At 38.7% G+C, this 15,882-nt stretch overlaps 2 protein-coding genes across 2 annotated transcripts; both read left to right on the forward strand.

The window, feature by feature from the left end:
* Positions 1–128: 128 nt before the first annotated feature.
* On the forward strand, positions 129–4,133 carry ctsh (cathepsin H). Its single transcript, XM_062420699.1, has 12 exons — positions 129–297; positions 444–475; positions 692–797; positions 876–946; positions 1,018–1,122; positions 1,951–2,037; positions 2,214–2,269; positions 2,371–2,452; positions 2,580–2,648; positions 2,734–2,840; positions 3,623–3,748; positions 3,834–4,133. Exons 1-12 carry the CDS (start codon positions 231–233, stop codon positions 3,901–3,903), a joined length of 978 nt encoding a protein of 325 aa, XP_062276683.1. The 5' UTR covers positions 129–230; the 3' UTR covers positions 3,904–4,133.
* A 1,457-nt stretch (positions 4,134–5,590) lies between these two features.
* blm (BLM RecQ like helicase) lies at positions 5,591–14,905 on the forward strand. The gene is made up of 21 exons (XM_062420658.1): positions 5,591–5,876; positions 6,955–7,682; positions 7,786–7,915; positions 9,201–9,304; positions 9,428–9,542; positions 9,635–10,311; positions 10,531–10,707; positions 10,795–10,913; positions 11,025–11,138; positions 11,235–11,333; positions 11,424–11,572; positions 11,661–11,767; positions 12,152–12,312; positions 12,448–12,643; positions 12,764–12,954; positions 13,054–13,198; positions 13,318–13,517; positions 13,622–13,817; positions 13,929–14,051; positions 14,141–14,321; positions 14,441–14,905. Exons 1-21 carry the CDS (start codon positions 5,782–5,784, stop codon positions 14,640–14,642), a joined length of 4,209 nt encoding a protein of 1,402 aa, XP_062276642.1. The 5' UTR covers positions 5,591–5,781; the 3' UTR covers positions 14,643–14,905.
* The last annotated feature ends 977 nt before the right edge of the window (positions 14,906–15,882 follow it).

A 15,882-nucleotide genomic window follows, 5' to 3' on the forward strand; every position in this document is an offset into this window, starting at 1 on the left:
AAAAAAAAAAACAACCAAAAAACAAACAAACTCAAAAACCAAAAGGGAACTAGAATAAAAGTGGTGGAAAAACTTCTGGGTGTTTTTTTCCCACAGTGATTTGCTGATTCATCAACCGCTGTATTGTATTGTTGTCAGTGGGAGGTTTTGCATTTCAGTTGATCAACTCGTGACTTTCTCATCTGCTTCACTTCACTTTTAACCGACGGCTTCAGTCTTAATGAAGGATCATGATCAACACTTTGCTTTTGTTGACTTTAGTGTCCGCTGCCTCAGCTTTTCACCTGTTTGAAAAAGGTAAGCTTCTCCTTTCCTATCATACAGTGTCAACACTTTTGGATTTTTATTATTTGTGTTAACTCAAGCTTTCACTTTCATACCCCGCCATGGCGTCTATTCGTTTCTTCTTATTGTTTAATTCAATTTATCTGAATTGTTTTCAGACGAGTTTCACTTCAAGTCATGGATGGTGCAGGTACGTTTAAAACGCTGTGTGTTAATAATAAAGGGGTCAATATATATCCTATAAGGTAGTTACCCGTAAAAATCATGAACAGAAGTGTACTTCTCGAATTGCGCAACCATATAAACTGATCATAACACATATAGGTTACCCATGAAATTAAACTTCGTGTAGCCTAATCAGTTGCTGGGTTGAAACGATTAACAGCAGTCTCCTCTCTCCTGACAGCACAACAAAGTGTACACCATGAGAGAGTACCATGACAGGCTGCAGACATTCACTGAGAACAAAAGGAGGATTGACAAACACAATGAGGGAAATCACTCTTTCACAAGTACGAACTCCTTATTATTAAATTTTCTACCCCCTGTGTATTAAAATATGTTGAGTATTGTTAAATCTCTGTCTGCAGTGGGACTGAATCAGTTTTCAGACATGACATTTGGTGAATTTCGGAAGTCTTTTCTCTGGAGTGAGCCTCAGGTGACGTCATCAATTAAGTAGAAAAAAAGGGTGTTTTTTTGGACAGTCATTTAACACTCTGTCTATTTCAGAACTGCTCTGCTACCCAAGGGAACTTTCTGAGCAGCAATGGACCACATGTGGACTCTATTGACTGGAGGAAGAAAGGAAATTATGTGACAGATGTGAAGAATCAGGTGAGGTTTGGATCCACACACACTTTTTATTGTCAGTAATTGGTTTCAAAGTTGACAATATTGTTGTAGCACTGAAACTAAGTAGATTAAAGCTTAACAGATTTGTAAATAGTTGACATATTAACTTCTGCATTGCAATGGTTGCTGGTCCAGAGCCATTGTTCATGATGCAGTCCAGCTGCGCTATAGCTGCTATGAGAAGTCAAACTGTTGACTGCTGTGGAAATGCATTTGATTAATTTGGGAGCAGTAAAGAAACAAGAGTGCCTCTTCAAGCAAACTTGTTGGTCAAGTCCAAAATACGAAGAACCCTAAAAGGCTTGACTGGGTTGTAAATGCATTTTTCATTTGCACAACAGAATCTGGAACATGCAGAAACAAGCATGCATGTTTTTTTCACATCAACTTCTCATAGTAGAAAAAGCACAAGTGTTACTAATAATATTTATACACTTCATTCTGTCCGAGTGTCTCAGTAAGCCATGATAATGCAACAGTGAGTCAGGATCCACAATATGGATATGAAACTGAAGCAGCTAAATGGGATTCAACTATCCTCTATTTTATTATTTACACCTGTGCTTTTCCTAATGTGAAATTTCAAAATGTATTTTGAGAAAAGGCTCTTTTGTTACGAGTTGATAAAATGCAGTGCATCTATGTGTTGAGAGGGGTCATAAACTTTTTCACTCTCCAAAAATGGAGGGGCTACTGTCATAATCAGTCTCTGAGAATGTTGCACACATCCTCAGCTACAACCTTTCTTTGTGTTTTATCTCACAAGATGCTCTTACTTATTGTTTAACCTTTTTGTTTTTTGCACCAAAGGGAGGTTGTGGTAGCTGCTGGACTTTTTCCACAACCGGCTGTTTGGAGTCTGTCACTGCCATTGCCACTGGTAAACTGGTGCCACTGGTAAAAACATGCTGTTATTATATTTTAAATATTGTATGAGCATTCACCTACTTTATTACACACAACAACACCTGCAAGTTATTATATTTTCTTTGTCGTTGTAGAGCAAAGATTGTAATCTTGAACTTCATTCTTGTTTTTTTACCTACCTAATCTAATCTTTTTGTATTGCTCAGTCAGAACAACAGCTGGTGGACTGCGCCCAGGATTTCAACAACCATGGATGCAATGGGTGAGAGTCACTCAAATTTTTTCTTTCCCATTTTGATAAAAATCCCTGTAACTACACTGTGTGCATCACTGTGGTCAAATCTTTCTTAATTTGTCTTCTAGCGGCCTTCCAAGTCAAGCATTTGAATACATCATGTACAACAAGGGAGTGATGACAGAGGAGGACTACCCATACACAGCCATGGTAACTAAATGATTTGCTATTCTACAGCATCCTATAAAAAAGTAAGTGATGAACAAAAGTGATTGTGGAAGAACAGATTTAATGGGTTATTGGGTTTTTTTGTTGTTGTTTTTTTCATTAAATTCAGGATGGTACTTGCAAATATAAACCAGAACGGGCAGCTGCTTTTGTGAAAGAGGTGATGAACATAACAGCGGTGAGTGAACATCAATGTCTTTCTTCAAGATAAATGTCTTTATTGAGTGCCTGTGAGTGATACATTTTTTCCCTTACTATGTCAGTATGACGAGAAGGGGATGGTGGATGCTGTCGCCACACGCAACCCTGTCAGCTTTGCCTTTGAGGTGACCTCTGACTTCATGCATTATCAACAGGGCGTGTACACCAGGTGAGCAGAAGTCACAGAAATAGTGTCATGCATTTTATTGGAAAGAGATTAGTCTGTGTTTTGTTTTTTGTAACATATATGAATCATACATGAACTATGAAGAGGAGGTGCTGGTTATATTTACTAATTGAAGACAAAGGTCTGTTCCATTTTGTGGTAACAAATGCAGGAACAACACTAAATAGTTTAAATGATTCAGTAGGTTTCGTAATAGTTTTGCAATATCTAGAAGTATTTATCTCTGGAAAATATCTCTTTACTTGAACCTTAATTTTCAACAAACTCAGACTGGACACTGTGACACCATATCAAAAACCTGATGTCTTTAAAATGATAAAACCCACCTTCTCCATTCGAGACTGGAGAGAAAATGTCAGTCTTGTATTCATTTCTGACTGGTTTGCTGATAACCTTTTCACCACTGCTACTTAACATTGCCAAATAAGTTACATCAGTTAACTTGATATAAAACTTCCTGATTTATCAGTACTGAATAACCCTGAGAAAACTGATACTGCTGCTAGATAATTAGTGTATTAGACACATACACATTTACTGGTGCATTTATCAACAGGAATTAATTGAGTATTATTAAGATCACATTTTGCCAAACATCCTGCACTAGAAGTACGGATTAGGAATATTTCATGTGATTTAACATACTGTCTGTTCTTAAACAAAGGCCTCAGTTAGGCTGTAAACTGAAGTGAAAGTGGTTTAGTTCCTCATTCTTAATCAAAACAATCATGTGTACATAATTGGAATTCACTTCCTGCTTTTAGCACTGAATGCCACAGCACTACAGACAAGGTGAACCATGCAGTGCTAGCTGTTGGATTTGGAGAGGAAAAGGGCATCCCTCACTGGATAGTAAAGAACTCATGGGGATCCAGCTGGGGGATTGACGGGTAAGTTGTCTGTTTAGTTACATACAGAAAATATCACTAAATGTATAAGAACAGAGGGATAATGACAATAATGCTCCTCTTACAGATATTTCCTCATTGTACGTGGGAAGAACATGTGTGGACTAGCTGCCTGCTCATCTTTCCCGGTGGTGTGATTTCTGCAAGATAGCAAACTACAAAAGGGTTGAAAAGGGAGCAAAAAAAAGATGACTTTTATTGATATGGGATCCTTTTTTATATAATCAGCAGCCAACTGTGCATCATTGAATAAGTGAGTCTGATTCAATAATGAACACTATGACAAGATTTGTCAAATCATATCTAGATGAATCAATATATTTGTGATTTTTAATTAAGTGAAGATACAATTCATTGTTGCTAAATTCACAAATAAATGACTGAATCCAATCTGAGTCTTTCATCACACTTTATTGTGGATTGCATTTGCGTGCAAGGTGCCCATATATGATGGTTATAGTAGTAATGATTAAGACATTTATAATCTGCAATGATCATAATGATTCTAAAAACTCAATATCTCCAGAATTAGACTGGGCACATTATTGATATAAAAATAGTTTCAAGACCTCTGTAGAAAAAAGCTGGATCACTGCAAAAAGAAAAGGAAGAATATGAGGACGAATATGTTATTCACTTAATAAGTAGTAACATAGCTCAAATATTAATTTATTTAATGATTATCCTAATAATAATACACGTGTACGTGCCAAGGATCATGGTGTGGTTAAAAGATCTTAAAAACACTTTTAAACTCAAGGAACCATGTCTATAAAAAATAAGTTGCTGCTGTGGGACCCATTAAAACATTTAATTGTCATTTACCAGAAGTAAACCTGTGGTCCATCTTAGAAACTTTCCCAGCCTCATTACGAATTCTGGTATGTTTTAATGTAAATGCATTATCAACACATTGAAGACAGATAAACAGATATATCTGACTAGTATACAAGTAAATACTGAATGTACAAAGTTAAAATAAAATAACTCAATTAAATTAAAAACAATAAAGTTCTATAGTGTTAAGATGACAGATCTTCACAGGCTATGAAGGTTTAAAAAACCTGTTAAAAAAAAAAATTTAATAAGAACTTATGCAGACTATTTAACAATAATTTCTTTGTTTAAATTATTATTTTTTTAAACAATGGAATACACAATACAGCAAACATCACATCACGCATACAGTCTAAGCTAGTACAGCACATATGAGGAAATAAAGAATATGGTATACAGGATTACATGTAAAGATAAGTCCAATTTTTGGGGGGGTATTTCACATTCCTATATTCATATCTTATATGAATATAGGAATAAACTTAAACTTAATAAATCAAAAAATTAGTGGGTTACATTTTGTGTATTTCTTTAGCTTTGTTTGTGATACAGTACCTAAGGCAAAAGCCAAGCTCTTTTACAATTTATGTCTTCATCTCCAAAAAGATGATCTTATTTCTTTTTTGAAAAGATTGGCGAATATGCTCATTGTTACACTTTTTATCTGTTCAATACCATCCAACATTAGAGAAAACTGGTATGTTTTTTTCACCATAACTGAAGTGACTTTTGACAAGTTGAATTAATTTATTAAGAATAGCACGAGTTAAAAAGTTAAATTCACAATCATTTCTTTGCCAAAAGTTAGTTTCGACTCTGAAGTGACGTTGTGTCTTTGGCAGTGTATACGTCATAACACTACATTTCCCAGAATCCTCATCGCTGCTCATCCTCAGCCAATCAGGATTCCGTTTTGAATGGGCGCAAAAAGCGTTGTATGTATATCCTGCGTATTATGAGAGGGACCTTTGCAGTGAACGTTGCAGCTACTGTAATAGATAAAACAGTCTTCATTTTAAAAACGTCAATGAAACAGTCAGCAGTGGCACGAAGTCAGCAAGAGCCTCCTGCCATTTGTCTCATCTGCTGTTACGAGCAAAGCTAAAGAAACCGCTACTTCGTGAACCAAGCTCGGACTGGTAGCCAGCTAACACTCGGTAGCTCTGCTCCAACCAACAATGTCCAGTCTTCCTCAAAATAATTTGAAGGAGCAGCTGGCGAGGCACAGCAATGCTGCTCAGAGCAAGTTGTCTCTGTCTAAACCCAAACTGGGGTAAGTCTGAAGTGTACTCATGCTACAATGCAGATAACAACAGCTAAGTCATAGTTAGCCCCGAGCTGTCAACCGTGCCAAGTGTAGATAAAACACTCCTGACTCTTTTGTAATAGTTAGGAACACAACAGGGATAAGTTATCGTTATTAGAGATAGTTTCTGTTGTTTAAATTGGTTTATTATTTCCCCTTAACCAGTGACTCTGTGCATCCAAAATAGCTTCACAACATGACATAAATAGGTTCACTTCATCATAACGTCAATTTGTTATAACATTACAAGATAAAACATCTAATTAATCTGATTGATGATGGTCCTCCCACATGTGTAGTAATTGGACAATTTAGGGTGTCTGAGGATCCATTGAGCATATTTGTGTCAATAAAGGCACTTTACAGTCCATAAATGGCTATTTTAGATTAGTTTAAACCGTATCATTGAACATGTAACTTATATGTACTTAACAAAAAGATGCAACTAACCAAAAGTGAAGATTTAGGCATAAAGTGCAGATGTACAGGATAAAAATTACTATTAGCAGCTTACAAAGATATTCTGTAGATATACACGTGCAGTGACTGTGACTGTATATCGCCTCCTAGGGGGAGTAAACAGTCTGTGGTTGGGGTGTGAAATGTCTTAGATGATGCCCAGGACTTGAAGCTGGAAATACGTTCCACCTTGGATCCATAGATACGGACAGGGGTGTGTGTGAATAGTCCTGATACATAAGAGACAAATATTATTACTTTGTCTGGAGCCCAACCGATATATTGGTGAACCAATAATATTGGCCGACATTGACCTATCACAGATGTATGATATTGGTGTTTGAGCTACATTTCTTATTATTTGCACTGTATAATAATTGTCTCATTGTCAATTGTCAAAGCAGAAAAGCTCCGGACTGCATTTCTATCCCCTCTTTTTTAGGAGGCATTTTTCCACTGCTGTAAAGTTTTGGTGGGCTAAAGACAACAAGCTAATGCTAATTAGATTGGGATTTAAAAAAACCTTAAAAATCAGCTGTGTTAAAGTCACTCCATTTTATTCTAATTACTCATTTTTATTTTTCAGGGCCTTTTCTTTCAAGAAGAAATCCCCGGCAGGTACAACCAAGGTGGAAATCCCGACCAAGGTAATCAGCTCAAATGTTTTGGCAAACAGGAATGTCAATGTCCCTAAGAGCAGTTTGGTGACTGAATCTCCTTTAACATTTCCAAATAAGCCTGAGAGACTTCAAAAGTCCAAAATCAACAACTTCTTCACTGTAAATTCAAAATGCAAGTCGGACTCCATCAGCTCAGCAGGTGACTGTGCACCTGCAGTCCAGCCTCCATCAGCAGCGGCAGTGCCTGGCAAGGTGTCTACAGCTCCATCTAAACCTGACAACCAGTTTACCAAATGCACTGGCAGCAATTCTACAAGTCTTGATGCATCTCTTGGATTCCCAATGGACGACTGGGATGATTTTGATGACTTTGAACCTCCTTCCAAAGCAAAAAATGACTCATTCAGTCTAGAAATATCCGAGAAGTGCAACAAGTCTGTATTATATCCTACTGAAGAAAAAACAGAATCCACAGGGAAACATTTCTGTATAGAAACAGATGAAGTGGAGCACAGCAACGACAAAGCTGAAGTTTCACCAAGGCCCAGTCCTATCCATGATCCTGTGGATTTTTCACTGGAGGATTCTCCAATTAAAATGACCAGGCGGCATCCTCCTGCTTACATGAAGTGTGTCATTAGTGATAGTGAAGAAGACAGTAATGCTCCCTTCAAAGCCTCTGAGGAAAGAACAGGTAACACACTGTTTATTTCTGCTTATGTATTTTATTTGTACATTTGAGGGCAGAAGTGGGTCTGGAATGCAGTCTAGGCTGAGTCTCTTTTTTTCCCTTTTAGATAGTAAGAAATCATGGATTGACCCAAAGGTGATAGAGCTTAATGACAAATTTGACGATGACCTTGATTACATTCCTCCTTCTCCAATCCAAGATGAGATCTCTTATACCAAATCTTCGATTGAGAGCAGGTGAGCTTTTTCAATTAGTATTTTACCACTGCTTACATGATTTGCTGTGTGCAGTAGACATGATGGTGAATTAGATGAAATTATTATTTTTGGTTATCACATTTTTACTTTATTGAAAAAAAGTATAAATTACAAAACATACATTCGCAGAAAATGTACAAATGTTACAATAATTTAAATTTTGACTAAAAGGAAAATAAATAAATCGAATTGAAAGAAAAAGCGACGTAGCAAAATAAATGATTAGAATAATTAAGAATACAGATAAAGTAAAATGTCAAAGCCCCAAACATACCCCACCCACCTCCCACCCCATGGATCCAGGACAGAGTCTCTTATATAATGTAATCACAGGAAGTTTGAGGTTAGTTGAGAGTGAATACCAAGCCTCCATGTCAGACTCCTTTTGCTCCAAACATGCAATGTTCAGATATGTCAGAACCCAGGCACGTAAAGGAAGTGTATGTGGAGGTTTCCAGCACATAGCCACCCAGTTTCTTTGCTGCTGTAAGTCCAGCTAACAGCACTAGTTTTTTAATTAAGGTCAGGCCCAAATTTGACAAGCCATTCAGAATGAGTGCAGCAGGCCAACACGGCAGCTTGACCTTAAACATCTTGGAGAGGTTAGAAGCGACCATCTTCCAGAATCTGGCCTATGGAGCACACTCCCAGAACATGTGATAATAGCTGCCAATCACTTTCATAGGGCAAAAAGTGCATGTAGGATCACCAATTGCTTTCATTAAGTAAAGCTTCCTAGGCATTTAATACCCTCTATGTATAAAATTGTAATGGATTTACTGGTGATCGGGGGTTTCTGGATGCCAAACCTACATTAACCCCAGTCAAGTGCTGGGCTAAAATCTGGGACATCTGTCCTCCGCAGAGCACCTAATTCCAGGGGTCTGTAAGAATGTTGCGTCAAGAACCAATAGAGTCTAGAAACTAAGCCACTTGTGCCTCTAGTAAAAAAACTATACCTTGTGAAGTGGATGTGATGTGAAAGGCTATGCAAAGGGTTACCACTTGTTTTTAAAGTTGATCTCAACTGCAAATAAAAGAAAAGGGAAGCACGTGGTAAGTCATACTTGGTGCATATGTCCGACCCTTAAATTATATATTATCTGTAATCAAAACCAGAATATTCACAGTTCATGTGTTACTGTTAAGCTGCACAATACAGATTTTCTTGACTTGACTAAAGGTCTGCAGGTTTTCTACCTGTGAGCATGGTCACACTTTCCTTACAGCTCGCAGGACCTAACATTGCTTTTATTTCAAACAGATCAAAGTCAACTGATGCTGAATGCAGAGACAATTCTTTGCAATCTCAAGGACCCATCATTACTCTACAGGAATCCTCTGATCGCCACTCAAAAGGCAAAACAAGTAGGTGTTACACTTTTTACTCATTTGTGCAGACTTTTTGCTTGTTTTATTCTTCAAATCACAAATGTGTTTTTTCTCTGATCATTAATTGGGTTTTTTTCTCTTCTTCTGATCCCTTCTCAGATGATCAACTCTTCAGTATCATGGAGTCCATCTGCAATCTGGTTGATTGCATCCCTGAACATGAACTAATAGCACTGTCTTGTGGAGATGAACTTTTACTGAAGAGAGCTCAAAGGTGTGTACATCAGAGTTAAAACAGCTTGGCTTTTATTCATGATATTTAATGATATCTCAGTATGGTTGCAATTATCTGTCTTTCTCTTTCAGGAAGAGGATTCTTGCAACTGGTGGTGAAACTTTATTGAGGAACCAACAGCCAGACAGCACTGTGATTTCTGAACCCAGCTTTAAAGAAAAGTCTTCATTTAGCTGGGATACTTTTAGTGTTATGTCTTCCAGGTGCTCTGTGCCGGTGGACTCAAAAAAACCTCCTCAGATCAGGAGATCTTCGGTTATCTCTTTAGACTGTGACTCTGATGACTCTGACAGTATTATTGATATGAATCCCTCACACAATAAGGACAACAGGAAAACATTAGTGGAAAAAGAGACTGTCTGTGATTCTCCATCAACCAACGACTTCACAAAAACATCACACAATTTCTCTAAGAACACAAACGCAGACCTGGATGGATCAGATCTCTTTTTCTCGCCCAAAGGGCCTGTCATTTCTAGGCAGAACAAATCTAACACCCCAGCAACCACTGCAGCTACAGTAGACATAGAACCAGATGACTTTTACGTTGATGACTTTGACATAGATGACTTTAATGACTCAGATATCCCCGGTTACTTTGACGAACCCCCGAGCTCCTCAGCATCAGGACAAAACTCAAGCACTGTGACAAGAACAGTGAGAGAGGGGGGACCAAGCAAGTCCTTGGGGGAGAAGAAACCAGCAACACCTGCACGTACACCTAAACCGGCAAACATCTGCTCCCCTGGTCAGTCAGCATGGGATCGGAAATGTTCAGCCGTTATGTCTGTGCAGTCATCACAATCAAATGTGTCTAAATAAGAACAAAAATGTACAAGATGTCAATCATGTATTATATTTAATGATAATTTAATATAAGCATTGTCTGCAGGAGTTATTCAGAGATGCTTGATAAATGTGCTCTGGTGCATTATTACTGACTCCGTTTTAATGTTCTCCATTGCAGAACCCACCTACAGAAATCCTGCCCACGATCGCCTGAGAGGGTACAACTTCCCTCACTCACAGGAGATGATGAAGATCTTTCACAAGCGGTTTGGTCTTCATCAATTCAGGTTCAATCAACTAGAAGCAATTAATGCTACGATTCTGGGAGAGGATACATTTGTTTTGATGCCCACAGGTTGGTAGTAATCACAGAAGCACTTTTATTGAACTTAAACCGCTGCACACAAGATGTCCAAATGCATCTGTAACATGTATTTTGTAGGTGGGGGTAAAAGTTTGTGCTACCAGCTGCCTGCCTGCGTGTCACCAGGAGTCACTGTGGTCATCTCCCCCCTCAAATCACTCATTGTAGACCAGATCCAAAAACTCACCACTCTGGATGTAAGTTTGTTGCAGCTGGTTTGTTAAATCTGGGTGAAGTAGAGGTTTCTATGTGTGGTATTCTAATACGCAGAAAGTTTATTAGTTATTTTGTGATGATCAACATTTTAGATCCCAGCGATAAGTCTGTCTGGTGATAAAAGTGACAGTGAAACAGCGAGGATTTATATGCAGCTTTCCAGGAAAGACCCCATCATTAAACTGCTGTATGTCACTCCAGAAAAGGTGAGGATTGTGTTGTATGTTTGTAACAAGAGCTTTGATAATTCAACTTTATTCTGCCTGACTTAGGATTGATGCATGTTTTTTTTTCTCCCCAAGGTGAGTGCAAGTAACAGGCTGATCTCGGCCCTGCTGAACCTGTACGAGCGAGGTCTTTTGGCCCGGTTTGTCATAGATGAGGCTCACTGTGTCAGTCAGGTGTGTTTCTGTGCTTTATACTAACTTTCTATGCTTACGGTTGATTTTATCTAAACTACCATCGTGAGTCATTTCCCTTAAATCTTTCAGTGGGGCCACGATTTCCGTCCAGACTACAAGAGGTTGCATGAACTGCGTCAGAAGTTCCCCAATGTGCCAATGATGGCTCTGACTGCCACGGCCACCCCCCGTGTGCAGAAAGACATCCTCCACCAGCTAAATATGACTCGGCCACAGGTGTACGTGCTCTGATTTTTTTTTTTATCTACAATGCTTCTTTGTTATTGCAGAATTTCATTAATTGCACATTTTTTATTTCAACAACAGGTTTACTATGAGCTTCAACAGAACAAACCTCAAGTATGCAGTGCTGCCCAAGAAACCCAAAAAGGTTGACGAAGACTGTATCAGCTGGATCAAGAAGCACTATCCACGTAAATAATTTAGGGCTACTTTGTCTTGTCCTGGTTCATGCAATTTTCAAAACACTGCTGCATATATTTTGTTGGAAGATTTAATTCAGATTTGTAGGTGAAGATATTGACATTTCTGAGAGGACCATTTGTCTGAAATCATGCTCTCAAAAAGCCCAATTTATTGTAATATTTCAGGTCAACTTACTGTAGGGTGTGATTTTGTGTGTGTGTGTATTATTTTAATAGAGGTATGTTGAAGTCTAGAATTGGATCAAAAATAACTTGAAAATAGGGTTTTTGTGTAATAATTTACACCTTATATTTTTAATCATCTTTCATAATCATCTCCACAAGCCATCCCTAAATGTGTCCTTGGTTATTCTCTGCCTCTGCATGTTGCAGGTGATTCAGGTATTATATACTGTCTGTCCCGTAATGACTGTGATGCCATGGCTGAGAGTCTGCAGAGAGCAAGGATACTGGCTCTGTCGTATCACGCAGGCCTGAGTGACGGCGACAGAGAATATGTACAATCCAAGTGGATCAATCAGGACGGCTGCCAGGTGAGGACTCCTCTAACTCTGTGATATTATAAAGTTACCGAGAAATGAACAAACTGTAGACTGAACAGTAAGATTTCAAGCACTCACAAAACACGTATACCCTATATTGTTTTTGTGTCCCCATTTGTCTGCCAGGTCATATGTGCCACCATAGCTTTTGGCATGGGCATTGACAAGCCTGATGTGCGCTACGTGATCCATGCCAGTCTCCCTAAATCAGTTGAAGGTTACTACCAGGAGTCTGGGCGAGCCGGGAGAGACGGAGATATCTCTCACTGTATTCTCTTCTACTCCTACAGCGACGTCCAACGCATCAAGAGAATTATCAGCAGTATGTGGCAAAAAGATAAAAGACTTTCCTTATATCATGCAAAATCTGTATGGATAATTTAGACTCCACCCACAGCACACAACAGTCATGTAAACTAAAATACTTTTTTTCTTATCACAGTGGACAGAGAGGGTGATAGAAATGCCAAGGCGACTCATTTCAACAATCTGTACAGCATGGTGCACTTCTGTGAGAACGTGATGGAGTGCAGAAGAATCCAGCTGCTTGCGTACTTCGGGGAGCTAAAGTTCAACAAAAGCTTCTGTAAGGACCACTCTGACGTCAGCTGTGACAACTGTGCCAAACCAAATGTAGGAGTCTTTTCTTTATTCTTCACAAATCAAAACTCATCACAAAAAAAACCACACCTGGCCATTTGTAATACAGTTTCCACGTTTGATTATGTGCAGCAATACAAGTTGAGAAATGTTACTGAAGACGTGAAGAAGATTGTAAAGTTCGTCCAGGAGAACTGTGAGAAAGTGGGAGCAAGGTTTGGCAGGACTGCTCAGCAAAACCGACTGACACTGAACATGCTGGTGGATATCTTCCTAGGTACAGTACATACCTGCAGTGCAAGCAACATTACGCAACAATTTAACGAAAGTTTTGCACATTTGACACTTTCAGAGCTTTGTTTATTTATTATTGTTGTTTAAATATCTCTCTCTCAGGTTCTAAATCTGCCAAGATACAGTCGGGAATGTTTGGGATGGGAGGAGCCTACTCCAGGCATAACGCAGACCGTCTCTTCAAAAAACTGGTTCTGGACAATGTCCTGGTGGAAGACCTGTACATCACCAATGGCGGCCAAGCTGTGTCTTATATCTCTGCTGGACCAAAAGCCATGAACGTCATGTCAGGACACATGCTGGTAACCTATTATACATCATATGTGAAGAGCTAGACATATGAGCTCACAATTATTCAAATATTCATCAAAACACAAATGGCTAACTGGCACTCGCCCTGTTGCAGGTGGACTTCTATGAGACGGAGAGCGCATCTACAATCAGGAAGAATAAAGCTGCTGTGGCCAAGAATGTCTCCCAGAGAGAGGAGATGGTTCAGAAGTGTCTGCAGGAGCTGACAGATCTGTGCAAACAGCTGGGCAAAGCGTTTGGCATTCACTACTACAACATTTTCTCCACTGCCGCCTTGAAAAAGATAGCTGGTAAGTTCTGAAGTAGTTGCTAAGATTTAGCATTTAGCAGCAGTCTTTTGATTTTGAATTCCACAACTTCCTCATGTTATACAACTAGAATATAACTTTTTTTTTCAACAGAGAAACTTTCCCCTGACCCCGAAACTCTGCTACAAATTGATGGTGTGACTGAAGACAGACTGGAGAAGTATGGAGCTGAAGTGATTAAGGTCCTGGAGAAATACTCTGAGTGGCAGCTACCTGGTAATGGATTAACTAACGTTTATGTATATATTCGTTTATATATACCTTCTGTCCATTACTGTTACAATAAAACTACACTGTCTCTGTAGAGGAACCGACTGACAACAGTGCAGATGGGTGGATAGACATGGCACGAGGAAGACAAGGAGATTACGATGACGAGGACCCTGAGTCCTCCACATATTTCCGTAATCAGGCCGCACAGGGACAGAAGAGGAAGAAAGCACCTTTCTTCAAGTATTCCAAGAAGAAAAAAGCCAACTCTAAAGGGTCTGTAATCTGCTCGTCTCACATTTCATCATCACATTTAGAAATAAACTTCACTTCATAGCTGAAAACCAATTTTCTTTTTTTCTCCTTGCTGCTGTGTGGTGTTGTTGCGGATGCAGTCGTGGCTACAGCAGCAATAAATCGGGGTCTTCATCCAATTCCAGAGGGGGATCAAAATCTTACCTCCAGTCTGCAGGCCGAGGGTCCAGGAGCTCAGCAGGAGATGCATCAGTGGGCAGGAGACCGGGCTTCTTGGCCGCCCCGACCCCACAAACCAACCAGCGACCCTTCTTAAAGCCGGCCTATTCACACTTGGGCTAGGACTGTCTAGAGCAGAAAACTAATGGCTGTTTCACTACATTTTCAAATTGTTTTTTTTTTTAAAATCACTGTTGTAAAGTATGAACCTGTAATATACACATTTATTTTTGCTGCTCAAATTGTCTGTTTATGTTATGTACAGTCATTGTCGTGGGGTTTGGCTAGATTTTTATATGGATGTAAATTAATTTGAATGCTGACTTTTCATTGTTAATGTTAATGTACATTTGCATTTTTGATATTAAAGGCATTGAACCACTTGATCGTTTTTTGTATCTCCTACATTGAGGAAATGTTCCCGCTTTTTCAGTATTATGAACAGAAAAAAAGAACTGAATTGAATGTGTCACACCACAAAACCACAGGGAGCCACATGATGTGTTTATTCAATGTTTATTTCAAGTTTGAATAGTTGTATTTAATGGCACCAGTTACAAGGGACTATTGGAGAGAAACAATATTTCATACTGACTTGTACAGAAGGTTACCTACAGTACAAACATGGGTTCGGAATGGATCGGACTGAACAAGAACTGGATTTGGCACATGAATTTATATATATATACTTGTATATATAATGTAATCAAACAGCAATCTCCAATCCCAGGATAGAAACAATGCAGACTACATAAAACGCCACCAGACATGGATATGCATATGCACTCATTTATGTGTATGCATGGTCATGTGAGGGTCTTGTCTACTGGGAGCTGGAATAGGAGCAAAGTGGGGATCAGGATTTTGTCTGTTAGGACTTTTTTTTTTTTTTTTATCAAACTCTTAGATTCTACATGCAGCATCCACGTTGAGACATGGATTTTGACTAGGATCAGAACTTAGGTAACTTAGGGATTTAGTGTAAATCTCTTCATTTCAATCATGTAGATGAGTTATGTAATTCTTTTCTATCTCATAAATATCAACAAAAACTTTAAAGGATGTTTGAAGGACAGACAATGACAATCTTTAAAACTAGTCCAGGTTATTTCCTGCATGTACTGATATGTGATTTATTTAGCTATCTGACGATTGCTGGAAATATGTAGCAAGGCACAGGGGATAGACAAAATAACAAGAACACCTCACAGCATAATGCAGTCAAATAGAACAACACGACAAAATACAAACTCAGAAAACGCCATTGTTAGCTCTTTGACAGTCTCTGTTAAAAAGTGACAAAACAAGTGTCTAAAATGTAGGATTTGTTGCAGGGCTGTTGTATGGCATTACATCATACTGT

The sequence above is a fragment of the Scomber scombrus genome, chromosome 6 (assembly GCF_963691925.1).
Source record: "Scomber scombrus chromosome 6, fScoSco1.1, whole genome shotgun sequence".
Classification (NCBI taxonomy): Eukaryota; Metazoa; Chordata; class Actinopteri; order Scombriformes; family Scombridae; genus Scomber; species Scomber scombrus.